This window comes from Hyalella azteca, unplaced genomic scaffold, assembly GCF_000764305.2.
Source record: "Hyalella azteca isolate HAZT.00-mixed unplaced genomic scaffold, Hazt_2.0.2 contig4241, whole genome shotgun sequence".
Taxonomy (NCBI): domain Eukaryota; kingdom Metazoa; phylum Arthropoda; class Malacostraca; order Amphipoda; family Hyalellidae; genus Hyalella; species Hyalella azteca.
Genome location: NW_025934462.1, coordinates 45364 through 64066, shown reverse-complemented (window position 1 = coordinate 64066; position 18703 = coordinate 45364). Strand labels below are relative to the sequence as shown.

Sequence of the window (18703 nt, the reverse complement as noted above, 5' to 3'; positions counted from 1 at the left end):
AAAAAATTATTGCATCTTCTATCCGACGTCAATTTGAATGAGCATGAATTATTTTATAGTGTAGTAGTTTTTAAGCTAAAAACCTAGACATTAATGATAATTTTAACATCGTTTGTCCTCACGCAACTGTGAGTAATTATAGGTTTGGCTCACACAATCGGACAAATAAATATATAATAAATTCAGCTGATATTTATACAAATTGATATGAAATGTTCAATTGGTATTGATTGGGCCGGTTGTAGAAGGAAGCTGAATTCAAATTCTTGTATACTGTAGTATATAGATCCAGGATGAATTAGGAGTTTACAATTTTGGCAGATTGATGGAATCTATGAAGTGGTTGCGGTATTTAAAATTTTCATGTGGCCCCGACGAGTCCCCGATACTGGAAGGAAAATATTTCTACTCAATAAAAATGAATCAATCGAATAATAAGTATCTGACAACCTACTCTAAATTATGAATCAAATAATGACATAAATAAATACAGACCTAAGATTTTGGTGCATCTCAGTGTTTAATGCAGTTAGGAGGCATAATATGAAAAATAGAGGAAATCAGATGAAGGAATGTACTCCAGTTGGAAAATAGAAAAGGACAGTTGGAGGCTTGACGTTGGAAATTTGAGATAAAGATATTGAAACGCAGGTCACAGCTAAAGAAACAAGTTCCTCGGCCTATATATAGCAGAGACCTCTTTCACTTGGTTCGAAATTTGATGTATTAATAATTGATCGTTGAATTGCCCAGAGCACCGTAGAAAAACTTGAATACAGAGCGTAAATAAGTAATATGAAAAAAAAAACATTCACGCCAACAAAAAGATAGGGAAAAAGCAGCCAGGAAGACGTTTAGAACTTCTGAATCTCCCGATGCTTCTCCAGCTGAAGTCGCTGTATACTTGAGAGTTGAAATGAATAACTGAGAATTTATGCAGATTTGAGATAAAGAACGGTACGAGATCGGATGACTTTATAATATGGGAGCTGATAAAGGAATGCTGATCCTAGCCGATACTTGCTACCTACTTAAACTGCAAAAAAAAACTGAATACAACACAAACAAAAAACAACATCAAGCTAACAAATTTTACGAAGAACTGCAAATAATATCAATGGTGGGAAAAATTTCCAACACAACATATCAAATGGAAGAAAATAACTGCAAAACATTCGCATCACCAAGGCTCTAAGATATTACGTTCACACAAACATAATCCATGCCACGGTATTTTTTTAAATCCTTCAGCTGGGAAAGTTTCATTCTAAAGATATATATTTAATTCTTTCGACATTAAAATTCTTTGATCGATGTTGTGGCGCTGCTGTTTGAACTTCTTATGCGACAAGGAACGATTTTCTCACGAAAATAAGCATTCAGATGTCTGACCAAGTGCATATAAACATCAAAACAAGAATTTCAGGAATCCAATCTCCATCGTACGTATCGCCGCCACCCAAGTCTGCTAACGACGCCGGTCTGACGTGCGCTCTAAAACAACTGAAACTTCTGCAACGTGACGCCGTATCCGCAGTTGCAGCTCCGATATAAAGCCGGTCTCATCGCCGCATTTCACAGTCGCGCAAAGCGTGCGTAAGAGTGCACAGCAATTCAGTCGAATCGCTGATACTGAGTGTCGTATTTCTAGGTCACTGAAAACTGAATAACTCGTGCAATGACGTGAGGTCGGCGTGTCTTTGCACGTCCTTAAAAGTGTCACTTGAAAATTTGGGATTGGGAACTCCACGTCCAAGATTATAAAATAATATTTATTGCTGAAGCGCGACTGAAATAGGGTTTTCTTCGCTTCCTCGAAACTAACTAGAAGTATTGCCCATCATGCAGGTGAGTGGTAATGTTATGCAGTTGTTGAATTCCATACTCATCCATTTTACAAAAAATTACTAATGTAATTATGAAATGCAAAAATTATCAGTAAGAAACTATATTAAATTTACATATAGAAAAAGACTAGCGTCTACCATGTTCCTTAGGCATGAATTCTAACAAACTAATACATTGGCCCGGTATTGATGTAAATATTGGTGACCCAATGTTCACTAGTACCAGTAGGGTAACCTATTGAAGAATTATGCCATTATTTATTGTATTAAAACAAATATCATCACATTGCAAATAATAAAATGATTCGATATCTTGTACGGTTTCTAAACCAGCATTTCAGATGTTAAACGTCATCCGAACATCTCTCAAAGTGCAAAATTTGATGCGCTAAACGTGATCTAAGCATCACTTTCGCCGCAACGTTTCTTTCATTCAATGCATTTTTTTCGGCGCAACGTTTGTTGCGTTAAACGTGAAACATGCATCTCCCTCAGTGCAACTTTTTTTTTAACATGGTCCGTGCTTTTGTTTCGACGCAACGTTTTTTTTCATTGAACGTGATCCATGCAGTCTCTCAACGCAATTTATTGTTGCGTTAAACATGATCCTTGCATCTCCCTCAGCGCAACGCTTTTTTTCGCTGAACGCGATCCATGCATCTCTTTCGACGCAACGTTTGTTGCATTACCGGTCATCATGAATCTCTCTGGGCACAACGTTTGTTGTGATAACGGTCATCATGAATCTCTCTGGGCACAACGTTTGTTGTGATAACATGTCGCCAAGCAAAAACGATCACACGAGAGTAGCGCGGCTGCGAACAGCAGGCCGTGATAGTAACTTTTATAGTAATACGTATACGAAGTTACTTCTTTATCGTATATATCGCCGCCACCCAAGTCTGGTAACGACACCGGTCTGACGTGCATTATAGTAACATCATATAACTGTTATTGTAAATATTTCAGCGAACCTTTTGTTAGCTTAGTTTTTAATAATTAATAATAATTAATTTTTAATAATAATAATTAATTTTTATGCGCTCCTATGATTTACTTGTTTATCCGACCTTTAGAGTGTAAAAGCTAGTCGACGACGTATCAAATAGTTTCGTGTCAGATCAGTTGTTCGTAGCCCGCGTCGAAACTGCCCACAATATTTCGGTGCGTTGAGTTATGCTTTCTTTTTACTTGTTTATAGTTTTGATGATTATTTGTTATATTTGAATATTTTAAGCATACATTGAAGTTTATAGGGTTAATATATTTGTGTTTGTTCTTACAGATACAATTTTTCATTCAATAAAAAGGAAATTTGTTGTTGAAACCGTGGTTATCCTAAAACCTGAACGCGGACTTACGGCAACCCAAACTCAAAAACGGAAAGCGTTTTTTACAGTTATAGTAACTGTTATAGNGTTGTGATAACGGTCATCATGCATCTCTTTCGACGCAACGTTTGTTGCGTTAACGGCCATCATGAATCTCTCTGGGCACAACGTTTGTTGTGATAACATGTCGCCAAGCAAAAACGATCACATGAGAGTAGCGCGGCTGCGAACAGCAGGCCGTGATAGTAACTTTTATAGTAATACGAATACGAAGTTACTTCTTTATCGTATATATCGCCGCTACAAAAATCTGGTAACGACACCGGTTTGACGTGCATTATAGTAGCATCATATAACTGTTATATTAACTGTTATAGTAACTGTTATAGTAACTTCAGCTGTAACTGCATGAAGCAAATACTAGTGTAAACTGATGATAAATCAGTTAATCGTAATTCGTTTTCGTTATTTCTAATCCGCAAAATTCGTGACTATTAAATCCTAATAATATTTTCATTACAAGGCGACTGAAAGTTCGTTTTGTGATTAATAATATAAAATGAAAAAAATGCAGATAAGTCAGTTGAACTTATCAACAGCAAACTTTCGATTACATTTTTGCTGTGAAAAGCAGCTAGCTCGTGCACTGCAGACCGAGAACTGAGATAACTACCAGCCCGGCGTTGCAGTCGCCGGAACGCACGTCATTCATAAGAATATATTACATATTCACTTACCGTTAACTGATGATAATTCGTTGGTTATATGATAATTCAAGTAATCATTCAATTTGAAAGATGAATTTTCTTTTATAGTGACGCCGGTTCCTCTCTGACGATATATATACGTTAAATTTTCTTGTAATACATATTTATTCCTCATTTTTAATACTTGACGAATTATTTTCCTGAATGCCTCTCAATGGTAGTACCCCAAAATTGTCTAATTATTAATGAAACTTATTCTCTTCGTAATTTTGATTGTAAAGAAGTAAGAGAATCCGAGCAGCATGAATGATAACAGTAGGAATTGAAGTAGGAAAGCTTCAATTCTTAATTATAGATTAGATAATTATAGATTATAGATAGAATGCAGTCCATCATGTGCATAACTATGTCGGCCAAGAGAGCAAGCATAAGTAGATGAATGCGAAAGAAACAAATTAAATATACGCCATGATCGCTGGCTTGGCAATGAGAGGAGCCAATGCATGAGATCAGCGCAACGTCTAGGCAACTCCAAGCGTTATAACCTCGCATAACACTAACAGCGTTAATGCTCAGAACGTTAATTGGAGACGTTCCAGCTCGAAAAACGTTGTTTGATCGATAAGACGATTTTTCAAAGAGCCAGAGCATTTACATTCCTTGCACTAACCACTGAAGCTTGAGTGTTGCTCATTCAAGTTCACTAAATAGAGTTTGTACAGCGCTATATAGGCGGGTGAAGACACACGACGGAAGGCGGCGCTAGGCCGATGTTTTATTTTTAGCATCCCGTTACACTTTTCTATGTGCACTTGGCTGCGTGCATCACACTTGTCGCTTTACATTCAATTCCATGTACTGAAGTCCGTAATCAACATTAATTTGATGTCTGTAATCATTATTAATTCATAATTCTGAGTCTGTAACCCATTGAATACGAAGTCAGCAATCAACATAAATTTTAAAACCGAAATTAAAAATTAATAAAAATTAATGGTCATGATTATTTCCATGATCTGAATTTTTAGATTAATTCTCCTTCAAATGAAATTTTTACAGCAGAACCTAGAACATACAGTTAAAAATTCTACCAAATTCATGCCAATTAATGCTCAATTAAAATAACAGAGAAAATAAATCACCGGTTTCTTTCTGCAGACGTAGAAGGTTGCGCATGAATGTCACATTAACATTCCAAGCCACGTTCCATTGACTTTCATATGCTTTTCTCAATTCCTGCAGACTTGCATTGGCCTCCACACAAAATGTATATAAGAATTAGATGGTTTGTTGTGAGTAGTAAAACTTTCTCACCCCAAACAATATCTAGCGTGATGCATTATGAAGAATTTGAGGGCTTTCTAAACGTGTTGTGGCAGAACCAGTGCGATCGTGACCGCGGCTGCAATATCTGCTCTATCAGGAACCATGAAAATAATATGGCGATATTCATACAAGCTTTACGGCTGCAGTAGTCGCTATGCCTAGGAGACATTGACCTTGCCTACATGTTGCTTTCTTTATTTTCTGTCGCCAATATATAGCCTCAGATTACCGAGGGATTAATACTATAATGTGTACGAGATTTTCATGTTCCATATCAGCATACGGTTTCAGGGGATCTGAAATAATTGATTTATTTTACGTACTTACACGATTTATTTGTTCATCGTCATTTTAGTGGGATTTATTAGAAATGCTGTTGACATCATTAAAATAAAAGCTTTTTAGACGATATTTATGGCGTTATATAAACATCGCTCAGTAAACCTATTTAAGCGCTAACCTTTCTAAACGAATAACTTAATTATCAATACAGTCGTCTTCAATATCCAGACCATCAAGCCCATTCTTCCGCATCTTAAACGTGCGCGTGAAGACTCTTATGTTTCTTCTTGAGATTGCAGATTGCACGGTGAAAGTTCAATTAATGTTTCGTGACCAGCCAAAAGTCCGGTGCTTTATTACATTAAACCAACACGTCCATCACAACAATCCTATCACTTTGGAAATGAAATGCCGGAGCGCGAGGCTTCCTCCGCTGCGGACCTCGCGCGTCGCCGCCGCTGCCGGGTTGCTCTCCCAAGTCCGTACGTGCAACCATATCAATCACTCTATAATTTCCAACGAGAACTGCCGGTCTTGCAGATAGAAATTAAAATAGAATGCGTTCTGTAATCAATTTGTTCGAGAAAGAAATTAGCACAATTGCATCGTAATTACGTTGAAAAGTGAAGTGTTCAGTCACGGTAGTCGCTTCAGCATCTTTAGCACAATTGTTGATTAAACATATAATATTATAATAACAATGATTGTAACAATAAATTTTTCGTGCATGATTGATCATGCAAGTAATGCATCAAATGAATATAAAATTGAAATAAAAGTATATTTTCTTATTGGCGAAAAGAAGGTATAACATGATCATCATCCATTTCCATTTTTCCATTTCCATTTTCGGGCCGTCGATCCCCGTCAGGGACTTTCCCCCCCCCCCCAGGGTCCCACACCAGGCACGCCCTCTGGTGCCTCGCCATATTGGCGACCGACAGCACCCTGTTGCACCCCGGGCACTGAGCAACCCTCCCCCTGTCTCTTATACACATCTAGATGTGTATAAGAGACAGGTCATCATGAATCTCTCTGNATACACATCTAGATGTGTATAAGAGACAGTCTATACATAATATAAATCACTTCTCCTGTTCAGTTTGTGTACTTACATACATTAAAATACGATTTTTCAAGTGTACGAATATTTATTTCCCCCCACTGTATATAGCACCTAAATACATCTAATATTTTAATGATACGAGTACTTTTATACGTCTTAACATATCATTCTCCGAAGACACCAGCAGTCTGAATGATTGGTTTTCTTATTGGGCTGTGCGACGAGTATCGATAGTTAATCATTATCTCTAGCATTTAAATTATTTAACAATAAACTATCTTTCTTTCCATGAAAAAAAAACGGAAAACGCAAGTTTTCTACCGACGTAACTTCGGAGTTTACATGAATTCTTCTCTTAAGAATGTTGTTATTGCAGACCTAGCTGAAGCTTTATAACGATGTAAACTTGCAATCAAAAGCTCTATTTAAATGCTAATAATATTTGAATCACGAGACTTTTTAATATTAAATTCATTGATCCACTCCTTCTATACATATGTCAATCTGCCTCATCGATCACGAAGATGTAGTTCTTGAGCAAAGAAAGCCTGAGATTCTATAAGTCACACGTTTTACTTCTCACAGAGAATCTTGTTCATATTTAGATCACGATCTATAACTACCTTATAGTTCTCCGTAGCCTCGATTCTTTAGCAAACGATCCATTGAGGTCTCGCAAGTGATGACTTTGCTGTATATTTAGCAACTTATGAGACTCGCATAATGACTTCTATGACTGAGTCGTATATATTGTCAACCGATTTTCAATTCATCTGCAATGTGGAAATTGGAAAACTACAAGCAACTGCGGAAGCGATTGGTTAAGAAGTAAACAAGCATGAGTTCTCGAAGAAATAAAACACATGGACGAGGAATTTCTCGATCAGTGAAGCATAAGAGAAGTGAGAGCTCGATCTCATCAAGCGAGCTGTTTACGTTCGTCGTTGTTGATCAGCAAAAAAGTATCCGTCTTGCATTCCCGGTGCAAAAAATAAGAAGGAAGATTGTGAAGTGCATGTGTGTTCAGTGCACGCTTTTATTGTTCACAGACAACTCCATTTTCAGGCCTGATGGAAGAGCAGTTTCACTTGCAAGAAAGCTGGTCACGTTATATGAATCCATCGAATGATTTACTCGCATTACACTTATGAGATAGTACGGTGAAAACAGTAGCTGTATAGTAATAGTAACGAACAAGATGCGATATTTTTCAATGTTTTCAATGTAACTTTCAAGACGATGAACTAATGTACAAAAATTTTCATTACTTTATTGCTTTCTACGAGTAAAATTTTATAATAAATAGTGTCTGACTGTTGTTTGTTATTTTAGTGAACAACGATTCCTTAGTTACGGAAGTGCATCCGACAATAACACTTTGCGAGAACACATACATGAAACTTCTACAGGTAATCATCTAAAGCTTGATAATGAACACATGCTTGAGTTCAACGTCTTGACCCATCAGGTTATCTGCCAACTCTGGATATTTGCTGAATAAAGGACTACAGAATAGTTATAAAATCCAAAAATGTTAACAAATTGGTATTGAATTATTGAAATTCAATTTAATAGACAATCTAATTTTGAACTGACACTAATCTTGATAATTTTGACTTGGAAGTTTGACTCAGATGGCGCTCGATCGAGAAGCGCTCAATGGTGACCGCACAGACGTATTCTTATATTGTAGCTGCTTCTCTGCTGTGCAGGCGACATTCAATTCTCAGCTTCATCAGAACTTTTTTCAGAGACACCGAAAACTTGAACCAGCAACCGGAAGTGGAAATGATTTAGAAAATGAGGATTGGCAATTCCCCTAAATCTGCTATCCGAATTTATGTCAGCAATTTCTGCGGTGTACACTGATTGGCTACCGCGGCGTGAAATGGAAAAATTCAATAACATTGGCAATATTTGTTCGTATAAAATCTCCGCACGTCGTTTTTCATTTTTTGGACCTATTAAAACTAATCTTACCTTCATAACTTCAATGATTAAGTTGCATGATGATAATTATAATTGAACTTAGAACAATGTAGAATGAATGTCATGATTGCGAATATTTGCCATTGACACCCACTCTATATATTTTTATGATTTTTCTCCGAGTGTGTGTGTATTTTCATTTAATTTAACCATTTTCAGTTAAATAAAAATTGAACCATGTTCAATTATAAATAACATATCAATATAAATGACAAAAATATTCAAGTTAACGTAGTTTGTTTTCTTTGAAGAGATGAACTCCAGTTAGTGATACCGTGCGCAATATCAACAGGCCGACAATGTCTGCTTGGAATGGTGAGTGTGGGAGGCCTTTTTTAAAAAAAATGTCTTGCTTGGCCGGGCGCAGAAAAAGTGTACTCATCGCAGCTCGTCATCAGAGATATTCAGTGTGTACTTGTCGCGATGCTTGTAGTGATGTTTGAAATGATGCTGTAGTGATGTCTGTCAAGATGCTTTTACTGATGTTTATACTCAGAGACAGTGGATTCCTGATGGCGTGGCTGCGTGACAAACAGCAATGACTGTCACGCTGCACCCGGCGTTTTGCATCATGAACACAACAATGAAAACTAGAGGAGTGCAATATATGTGGCCAAGAAGTATAACCAAATGCGCCATTTGTTAACAGAGAGGTTATAGTGATATGAATTCAGTAAATTTTTATAATGGCTTTATAGATTATCATTGTCAGACAACTACAAACCGAAAAAATGTAAATTATCTATGGGAAAATAGAGGTTAAATTATAGCCTGGGATGTTAAGAAATGGTTTAGACACTATATTTAATCTGTATGAGGCAAGACTCTTATCCTGTCAGGCCGGAACTATGACATTCATATGCGCACTTATGTGTCCCTTGCATCAGTGCGCTAAGTTCGATAATTCCGTATTGAAGTATAGTCAACTTTATTGTAATTCAAAAATCGCCCTTCTAAAACTGTGAATTCATGCAAGATTAACTCTGAAATCAAATGTACGGTTTAAAACTAATATAGATTGATTAGTAGTACAAAACCAGTACCATATTTATAAATGAATCTTGGTCCTCCGGCATGATATGGTTGAAGTGAGCAGCGAACAGTGACCATATCTCGATGACCGCGACTCGGCCTTCCTCACGATTCGCCGCAACGATCTGCTCGCTAGTTCTGCACTCGTAGATACGTTCTTTATCGAACTCGCGGGAGAAAGTCGATGTAAGTGCGAGCATGTCTTCCAAAACTTTCTTCTCTGTTACCGCCAATTTGAAGTAAAGCTCGTTCAGTCTCCATAGAATACATTTGTGGAAAGCATTTCACTTTCTTATTCGCACAATGAGGTCAAATCTGGGATTTTAAAGTTTCTGATTTTTTTTGAGGCTCTTTTTGAATAGTCCGTGATGAAATAATTTAAAGGTCGAGAACTTTTAAATTAATTTTATGCAACGTATATATAGGTATTAGAAGCAAAATAATCTTTTACAATTTTAGTAGGAATTCCTGCCTCACAGAAGTAAGAAAATGCGATCGAAAAATCGAATTGCATTAGTATCCAAATGATCAGCAAAGCTCGTGGCAGGACTGTAGGAACCTATTTATTTCTTAGAACTCTTCAATCTATATTTAGAAATCGTTTATCAACGGGCCGTCAGCATTCAATTAAATTTATCTACTTGATTCAAATGTTGAGGACTTAAATACATTAGGGCAAGTTGTTGTGTCACTTATCGGTATAATTGAAAATATTTGTGCTCAAAAGTGCTTTAAAATTTATGAGTATTTCTAAAACAATACTTTAGACAATCCTTTAGTTTTTAACAATGTGCATCGACAATCCCTTAGTTTTCTCTAGTGTATCGTTGATCAAATCACGGCGTTCCCTTTTCTTACGGGTTCAATGTACATTAAATCTATCGCTCCACTGACCCAGAACTGATCTAAATCTAGTAAGACATCTTGAAAAAAATGCCTCTCCTCCGAGATGTTTTGCTTGTCTGCCAGGCTTTTCGGAGGTACAACACTAGCATTCAGGAATACTAGCGCTCCAAAAATTCACCGAAGAGAACGATTGACCCCAAAACCCAGCCTGGCTCTGATTTAACTTGCGTTCCTCATTTTTGCGGATGTTGGTGCATCGCTCTCTAACTCTGCAATGCTGCGCTGCACAAGAAAAGTTACATCCCAAGTTAAATCAAGCTACAGACCACACTAAAACTGCCGCGTTCTTGTGTTAAGACGAAAAATACAAACGAATAGATGCGATTATTATATTTTCACCTCCAGTGTACGTATGAAAAGTATTTATTTATTCTTACCCATAGATAAATGTTAACTATGTTTGTAAATTCTTGTTCAAGGCCGAAAGAAAACCGAAAAATCTATTTCAGTAAAAGTAGTAGCCACTAGGTTAAAAATCTACTTAATTAAAAACAAATAAACAATTACAAGGTTAAAAATTTCGCACATAGAAAATAAATTCCAACGAAGCTTTGAATCAATGCTCTGTCCACCTCCCACCAAGAAGCCAGTTTGTGCTACATATTATGAACAAATTTTCTAAAAATATTTACGTTGGAAAAAATGAACCACCGTGACCTGTTTCAGTGTCTACATTCAGACGACAAACACTAGGGAAACTATTAGATTATTTTCTTCCGGCAATCAGTGCTGATTATGAGTGTTTACGGCCTTCGAACACAATAGAGTTTATCGAGGGCATTGAGCGGGGCGCTTAATATAGGCGTAGAAAAGCTATATGGCCTGTGCCTTAACCCTAGGCGCTAAATAGATCAATCCCTATTTTTATGACTGCTGAAAAAAATAACACGTGTGCTAATTCAAAAATGCGTTGCTTGATTATTCAGATTCAAGTTTTCAATTTTAAGATTATTTCATTGCGAGGTATGCATGTTTGAGCAACTAATTTTCCTCTACACTTGTCTCGAAAAACTGGATCCTTCATAATAAGTTTATAATAGGATCATTGCACCTAAACAAAAGTCCTACTAATGAGCTAAAGCTTCATACGCTTGGATTTCAACACAGAAACAAATGCGTGTAGAGAGAGAAAGCGACGAACTGCAGTGCATCGTGTAGCAAAATTTCATAGCTCGTGCGTGACGCAGCCGTTGACAGTTTCTCGACCAACGCTGCGGCAAAAATTAAATAAATTTTGATTTTTTTTGTAGTTACTAGTTTCTTTTACTTTTCGTAATTCAATGCAAGCAATATAAATCGCATGTGAAGGCATGGAAAGTTTTATGAATGCGTAAAATTTATGTTCACTATTGAATAGATTAATAAAATTAGAAGGGATATTTGTTCTTTGCATATTCTATCATTTGTACGTCAACATTTATTATTAACCGTGGCTATTCATGTCAGTAGTCAACATATCAGTTGGGATATGAGGGTGTTTAGTTGTACACCAACTATAAGGCGACTAGCAGGGCGTTTAGTACAGTTGCCGCACTAGGAACAAAGTTCGTTGTCAAACAGCGCAAAAGTATGGCATCATCTGGTCACTTTTCAGCACTACTTGAAAGTTCTCTTATCAAGAGATGCAACATGCACGTGACTCGCTTTTACTGTCGACCATTAAGCATGTTTCGAGCAATGTTCGAGGCACGTCCAGGTTTAGGAATGTTCGGGTGCAGACGGTTATTGTAGAAACGACACGTTTATTTTAACGACAGAAGGTAAGCAAGATATCCATGTAGGAGCGGGCGTGGCGAGTGAGAGGTTGCAATGCACCGGCACTCAAAGCTCTCTTTTTGACGCGTTCCACTCCGAGCACGAAGCGAGAGTGAAGCATTTCCTGTACATCCACCGAGTACTCAATTCTGCCGCTCGTTTGTCTGAGGCGTGCTGAAAAATAGTGCGTTCCTTCAGTGATAATGTGTACTAACAGTGGTTGCTTTTATTAAACCGCATTTCATTTATTTTAATTACAGAACGTGACTCGTGGACTCGAAATGAAAATGTGACGGCTGATGAAACGCTCATGATCATCGGCAAATAAAGAAATTCATTTTTATTTATATTATTGATATTTATCTTTTCTAAAATTTACTGATCCAGATCACTGAAGATAATAGTGTACTGCTTAATTTTTTCCGGCCAAGAATAAAATTTTTTTGGTCACAATATTAATGCAATTTCAACTCAAGCTGCCTTGTATGCTTTATTTTACTAAAAATATTTCTCACGTTGCAGGCGTGTGCGTTGGTGATGATGGTGGTGAGTTGGTCGCTGTCGGGCGCATCGACAGACTTTGGACAAAAAGTCATCGCTGATGTCCAGCCGAGCGCCAAGCCGGAGCTGCCTATCGAGTTCATTAAATTTGAAAATTTCAGCAAAAGTTTGAAGTCAAGACCATACTCGACTCGGTATAAGAGCAGAGAGTCCAACGGTTTAGACTCACTCTCCCAACTGACATATGACGAAGGTCCATTGACTTCCATCGTCGCTCCTCCTGTTAATTTCAAACCCCAGATACATGAAGACGACATCGAAATGTTGAGTGATTCCGATCATCAGGCATCGGAAGACCAAACTCAAGTTGATATTGAAAGAAATTCGTGGCCTCCTTCTCTGGAAAGATCAGATTCAGTCATAAATAACGACGATTCTGGGCCTCACAAGAGACGGGTAAGTTCTCAAGCATTCCGTCAACGAATGAGGGAACGTTTGCGTCAACGCCAGCAGAAACAGGCTGGGCAATCCAACGACGGAGCTGTGGATGCATCCGCGCCAACAAAGCCTGCTGCTGCAATGCGGTCGCGAGGGAGAGGTTCATCCACTACCTCCGCCAAAGAAGATGAGCAGGCTGGTGAGCAGCAAGAAAAATTACAGCCTTACCAGCGGTTGCGATCAGATAGCCAGCGTAGAGGAAACGGGACATTTTACGCTAAACACAGAGGTAAAGAACGGTCCCCAAGCTCCACGACGCATTCTAGAGGATTGAGACTCAGATCAAGGATGACTACCAGCTCAACAACACCAAGTAATTTTCTTGAAGCAACTCAAATACCAATCAGTATCAGCACAACTTTATCGACACTGGAATTCAACACTGAACCGGTGGAAATTATTAAGGCATCTCCAATAGATTCCTTGACAATGAAACTTAAAGGTCCAGTCGATGAATTTGTCCCTGCATCAGGTCCAGTGAAATTCGAAGACATTTTTTCAGAATTCCAATCGAAAATTCGCGAGGGGCGAATCACGAGAAGACCGCAAACTTCTTCCCAGCGGAATCAAGTGATAGCGCCGGAAGTTCCTATAGTAACTGTAGCAATTCCGACTAAAGTTTCAAGTAATCAAAACGTGAACAGTCTCACTGTAACAAATCACCCAACCATTCCTCAACCCACAGTTAGCAAAGTTTCTACCTCAACTTCAAAAACAAACATACATCCTGCGTCACGCTTACGCAATACCGCTTTATCAGTCGGGCCAAGTTTTCCAGCCTCTGGAGACACGCGCCAGCCGCTTCGGTATCCAAAAACGGTATCTAACTTCATTATGAAACTCAGCCCTCATGAAATCATACTAAATCAAGAAGATTACGATAGAAACGAGTGTGGCACGATCGACAAAGATTCTGATTGCGGTCCGAATTATGGAGCAGTGAAGACTCACATCCTGGAGTCAACGAGGGACATAATCAAGCAGAACGAAAATGGATCCAAAGGCAAGCATATTAATATTTTCATGCACATTTGAATGTGCTAAAGTTTCCTTTAAATTGATAAATCACTTAACAGATAATAATATCGTCTAATGGACCTTTTCTTCCAGAAAAAGTGCAACTGCAGCCGTTCAGGGAAGTAACAACAAGTCTGTTCACCAGAAGCACAACTCCTCCGCCTGCAGATTCAGGACATTCGCGAGGAAATATTCGAGCCTCAGAAAGTCTCTACAGGAACGACGTAAGCAGCGCCAGCGCTGCCACAGGCTGGCACAAACGAAGACCTGCCGTGGAGCAAAGCGGTCGGTGTGCGACACTATAGGAATTTATCGATTAACTTTTCGCATGACATGTTAGATAAGCACGATACAGAGAGCTCTTAGCAGAAACTTTTGTGATATTTTTTATCATTATTCAGTAAGATCGAATTATTATGATTATTGGCTACATTTGTGGTTCAGAAAGATCGAAATATCTATCATTCTCGTTTCTCAATTGAATACGAGATTTTAATTACAGGAAAACTTAAAATAGAGCCCGTTGCATGTGTGCAGTTCTGTATCTTAGCCGTGTCTGAATTGTTATTGAGGGCAATAATCGAGGGAAATAATGAGTTTTTTTAGGTTCTGATGTCAGTAAAATGGATAATAGAGAACTATATCTCCTCTAGATTATTTCATTCACTTTTTGAGGTTGCCAAGTTGAGCCAAAGGCAGCTGCTACATAGTGATATTAATCAGGCTAGATAAATGGAAATCTAGTTCCAGCGAACAAAGTTCGCCGGAAATTGAACCTATTTTACAGCTATAATGTTAAATTGAATCCACGTTTTCAGGGGAATCATCGGGCGTCAATGGAGAAAAGTTAAAGTCACCCACACCCAGCATTGATTTCCACGCTTCCAGTAGCCATCGACCCGCAATATTTTCAACCTTCGATCATTTCCTGAAAATGCACGGAGTGACCGAAAGTACATTCAATGCTCAGACATCACAAAGTGATAAATCTTTTCCGACTGCTGTATCATTCCAAAACTCGTACATGGGAGACGTAGGACACTTGTTGCTACCAGAAAAAAATTCAGAACCTTTTAACCCACTTTCCCTGAATGATCATCCAAATTCTATAAGGTCCAGCAAGAGTGCTATAGCTCTTGCTGATCTGACCCACAATAAACTTGGGGCTGATTACAAAATTCACGATCATGATTTGTTTTTCCGAACCCCTGCTTCTCTTGCCAAGACGACGACGACCTTTGCTCCTCCTGCAACTGTGCCTCGGGTAAAATCTCAAAGTCCCAAGAACACTAGAGTTTCAGATTTACCTTTTGACTACAGTCCACAGTATAATAACGATATCGGAAATCCTTTCATCCAGCAGTATTCTCACAGTGACCAAACTAGTATTAATAGTCATCCAAATTCTTTGAGTCTCACAAAGACGGAGAATTTTATACAAGAACCCAGTCTCCCCAAAGCCACCCCGTTACGAACAGCAACCCTTTCAGCAGAATCATTCCAACAGACTAAACACCGTCAATATCCAGTAGGAGGAAGAGAAGACCTTCATCATCAAGTATCTCATAGCCCCGTTGAACCTGCATTCATCACGCATCAGAAAAAAGTCCAAACAGCTTCGTTCCCAGAGCCAAACATGGTACTTCGTTCACAGGCCGGCAACTCGAAACAAATACCGAACACACGCACCCACTTCAAAGCTGTTCTCGTGGAAGACGGAAAAGACGATACTATAACCTTCAATCATCCCACAAATTTTCACAAATATTCTAACGTATTCCACAGAGATCCTTTCAATGGAAACAGACATCAAGATATTACGAACAGTATTATACATGTGAAACCTTCCAATGCGAGGCCGGCTCGTCTCAGACCTCTTCCTCGGAATCCTCGTGCAAGTGTTGGTCGGCTTCCACGAGGTCCAAATACTCAAGATAATTTCAGAATACCGCGACCTAGAAATCAAGGCAATATTCGACTCAATGGTTTCATGATGCCTCCTCCCAAAAGAACAAAATCAAGGTCCAATTTAAAGCCTCGACCAATTGCCAACAACCGAAATAAAATAAACAGAATACCAGATAATTTTGATCATCAAGAATCAAGAGACAGTAACGTCATCATTCCTCCTCCTCATCGGTCCCCATTTATTAGGACCAGTCAGCTTAATGCAGGAGGTCATAAGTTGAGAGAAAAAATAAAATTCACACAGAATACCATGCGGCCTTCAGGAGCACCTTTGTCCCCAAATTATAGTGTGATACTTCCGCAAAATCATCAGCCACGATACCCTCAACAACGACATGAACTTACATTGAATTCAAGGCTACCAACAACGTCTCCTCCCGCTCGTTTGCAGCTTCCATCTAGCCTATCAGTTCCTGGACGGAACGCACGACACAGCCCCTTCAAAACACATACTAATTTTAATCTAAATCATCCACAAACTGCCCCGAGTCAAAAAATACAAGCTCACGTACACAAGAACTCTAACTACCACTCACATCACAATAGTCAAACCTATCCTCCTACCATCAAACCAAATTTTACTGTATATAAGAATACTTTTGGTCCAAAGTCGTTTACTGAGCCAAAATCATTGCCAAAACCATTTGACGAATCAACGCGGCAACACAATTCTTTTTTCCACCGACAACCTACGGCTTCAAGCTCCCATGTGTACAACGTCCGAGAAGACTTGGAGCCCAAGACCCACAATGACATATCATTAGAAGCGATCTCCCAACCTCTTCCTCACCAAATGCTCCTCAAAACCTCGCACAGCAAAATGGCTGAAAGCCATGTATCTCTGCTGAAAAACTTGCAGTTTGGGATCAACGGAGAACCGCTTGATGTATGGATCCCAATGAAATCTGATCGAAGTAAGTAAACTAATTTTGTAAATGGTGCAATAACTGTTCTTATCAGCGGAGAAAATGTTCTTTGGCTCAGTAAATTTGTAAATTCTTGAAATTAATGGCTCTACATTTGTTTCATGTGATTTTATACCTAGCATTGGTTCAATGTAAAAAATACATTAATTCGTCAGCTATAACTTTTTGTTGTCTCATCCACAGCTCTGAAGTTGGTTGGGCGGGGACAGACTCCACTGCTGGGCAGGGCTTCATTGGAACCCAGCAACACGGTACCCATCCGAGTAAGACATAACCTAGTGGCCCGGAGTGCAGCCGAGGAAGATGTCATGCAGACCGGCGAGTCGATGAGTGTTCCTGCGTACGCCGTGAAGGATGTACTGGACGGAGATAAAGACTTCGATTACAATGACTACGACGAGGTTTTGGACAGGCAAGAAGAACCACAAGCGGCGTCATCGACTGAAGAAGAAGTCGTCGACCCAAAGCCGGTCGAAGAGAGTGAAGACTACGCTGATGACGAAGTAGAGCCTCGTGGTGACCAAGACAACGTGGTGCAAGAAGATGAGCTGGAAGATGACGAAGCTGATGTCTTGCACGAAGACGATGATGAATAGAAAAATTATCACTATTTGCGAATAATATTGTACAGTTCTTTTGATTTCTTAAAAGAAATTAGTGCTCTTGGAAGGATTTCCTTGGATGTAATTTATGAGAATTGGCCATTGATTTACTCGAAAAAGAAGTCTAAATTGCAGAAAAAATTCATCATGAATCATATTCCTCAATGCAATAAGGTCGCCTGTTATATCAAATTCTTTGTTGTTTGCACGCTTCTGCATTCAATATTCATATATAAAATGCTGAATAATTGTTAGAGATAATAATATAAAACTTAAACCCTTAAATACCTACGTCGTAAAAGACATGAGGCTTCTTCAGCGTACACTTGAAGCTCCAGTTTCCTGTATATATTTAGACTAGAGTGCTACAGTGTAAATAAATGAAGGCTGGAGTTCCAGAGGGCTAGATCTATTCAATAAAATTTTGTGATAATTAGTTTACTCTTCACATGAACTGTTACAAGTACGTGGAAGGCAAGAGTTAAATATTTTAGCCATTTTCAAGCTTTCCGAATCGTGGTCCAATTTTTATTCTCATTTATTTAACGCAGAAAGAATTTATTAAACTAATCTTACCTAATGCTCCTTCCCTATCAATGACAGATCAATTATAAGGATTACTAATAGGTACGAATTCCATCTGTCGAAGAAAATAGGTGTTGAAATGTTAATATTTTTGCAATGCTATCAATCCTGGCGAGACAATGACGGTTGTTATTACAGGCAATCGTTCAATATAATTTTATAAAAAATAAAGTTGCATTACTCCCCGCAATTCAAAGTCACAATAAGTTCTTAGGACTTCATGAATATAGAGTAGCATCACTACAACTCTCCCAAGAGTCGCTCGAGACCGTAATATTCTCATTTACAAAGCAAAGTAGCATTACTAATCCTGCTGAATATTTGCATATGATTGTATATTTTCCAGATGGTCGCCAGATTTTGTG

At 38.5% G+C, this 18703-nt stretch overlaps 1 protein-coding gene across 1 annotated transcript; it reads left to right on the top strand.

Moving 5' to 3' along the window:
- Positions 1-1595: 1595 nt before the first annotated feature.
- LOC108664536 lies at positions 1596-18703 on the top strand. The gene is made up of 5 exons (XM_018151138.2): positions 1596-1848; positions 12764-14243; positions 14351-14542; positions 15076-17139; positions 17335-18703. Exons 1-5 carry the CDS (start codon positions 1843-1845, stop codon positions 17745-17747), a joined length of 4155 nt encoding a protein of 1384 aa, XP_018006627.1. The 5' UTR covers positions 1596-1842; the 3' UTR covers positions 17748-18703.

Bases quoted from the DNA above. Each gene is read 5' to 3' on its own strand.
- LOC108664536 (XM_018151138.2), top strand. The intron at 14,543-15,075 runs GTCGGTGTGCGA...CCACGTTTTCAG, and splicing joins ACCTGCCGTGGAGCAAAGCG to GGGAATCATCGGGCGTCAAT. The intron at 17,140-17,334 runs GTAAGTAAACTA...TCTCATCCACAG, and splicing joins CCCAATGAAATCTGATCGAA to CTCTGAAGTTGGTTGGGCGG.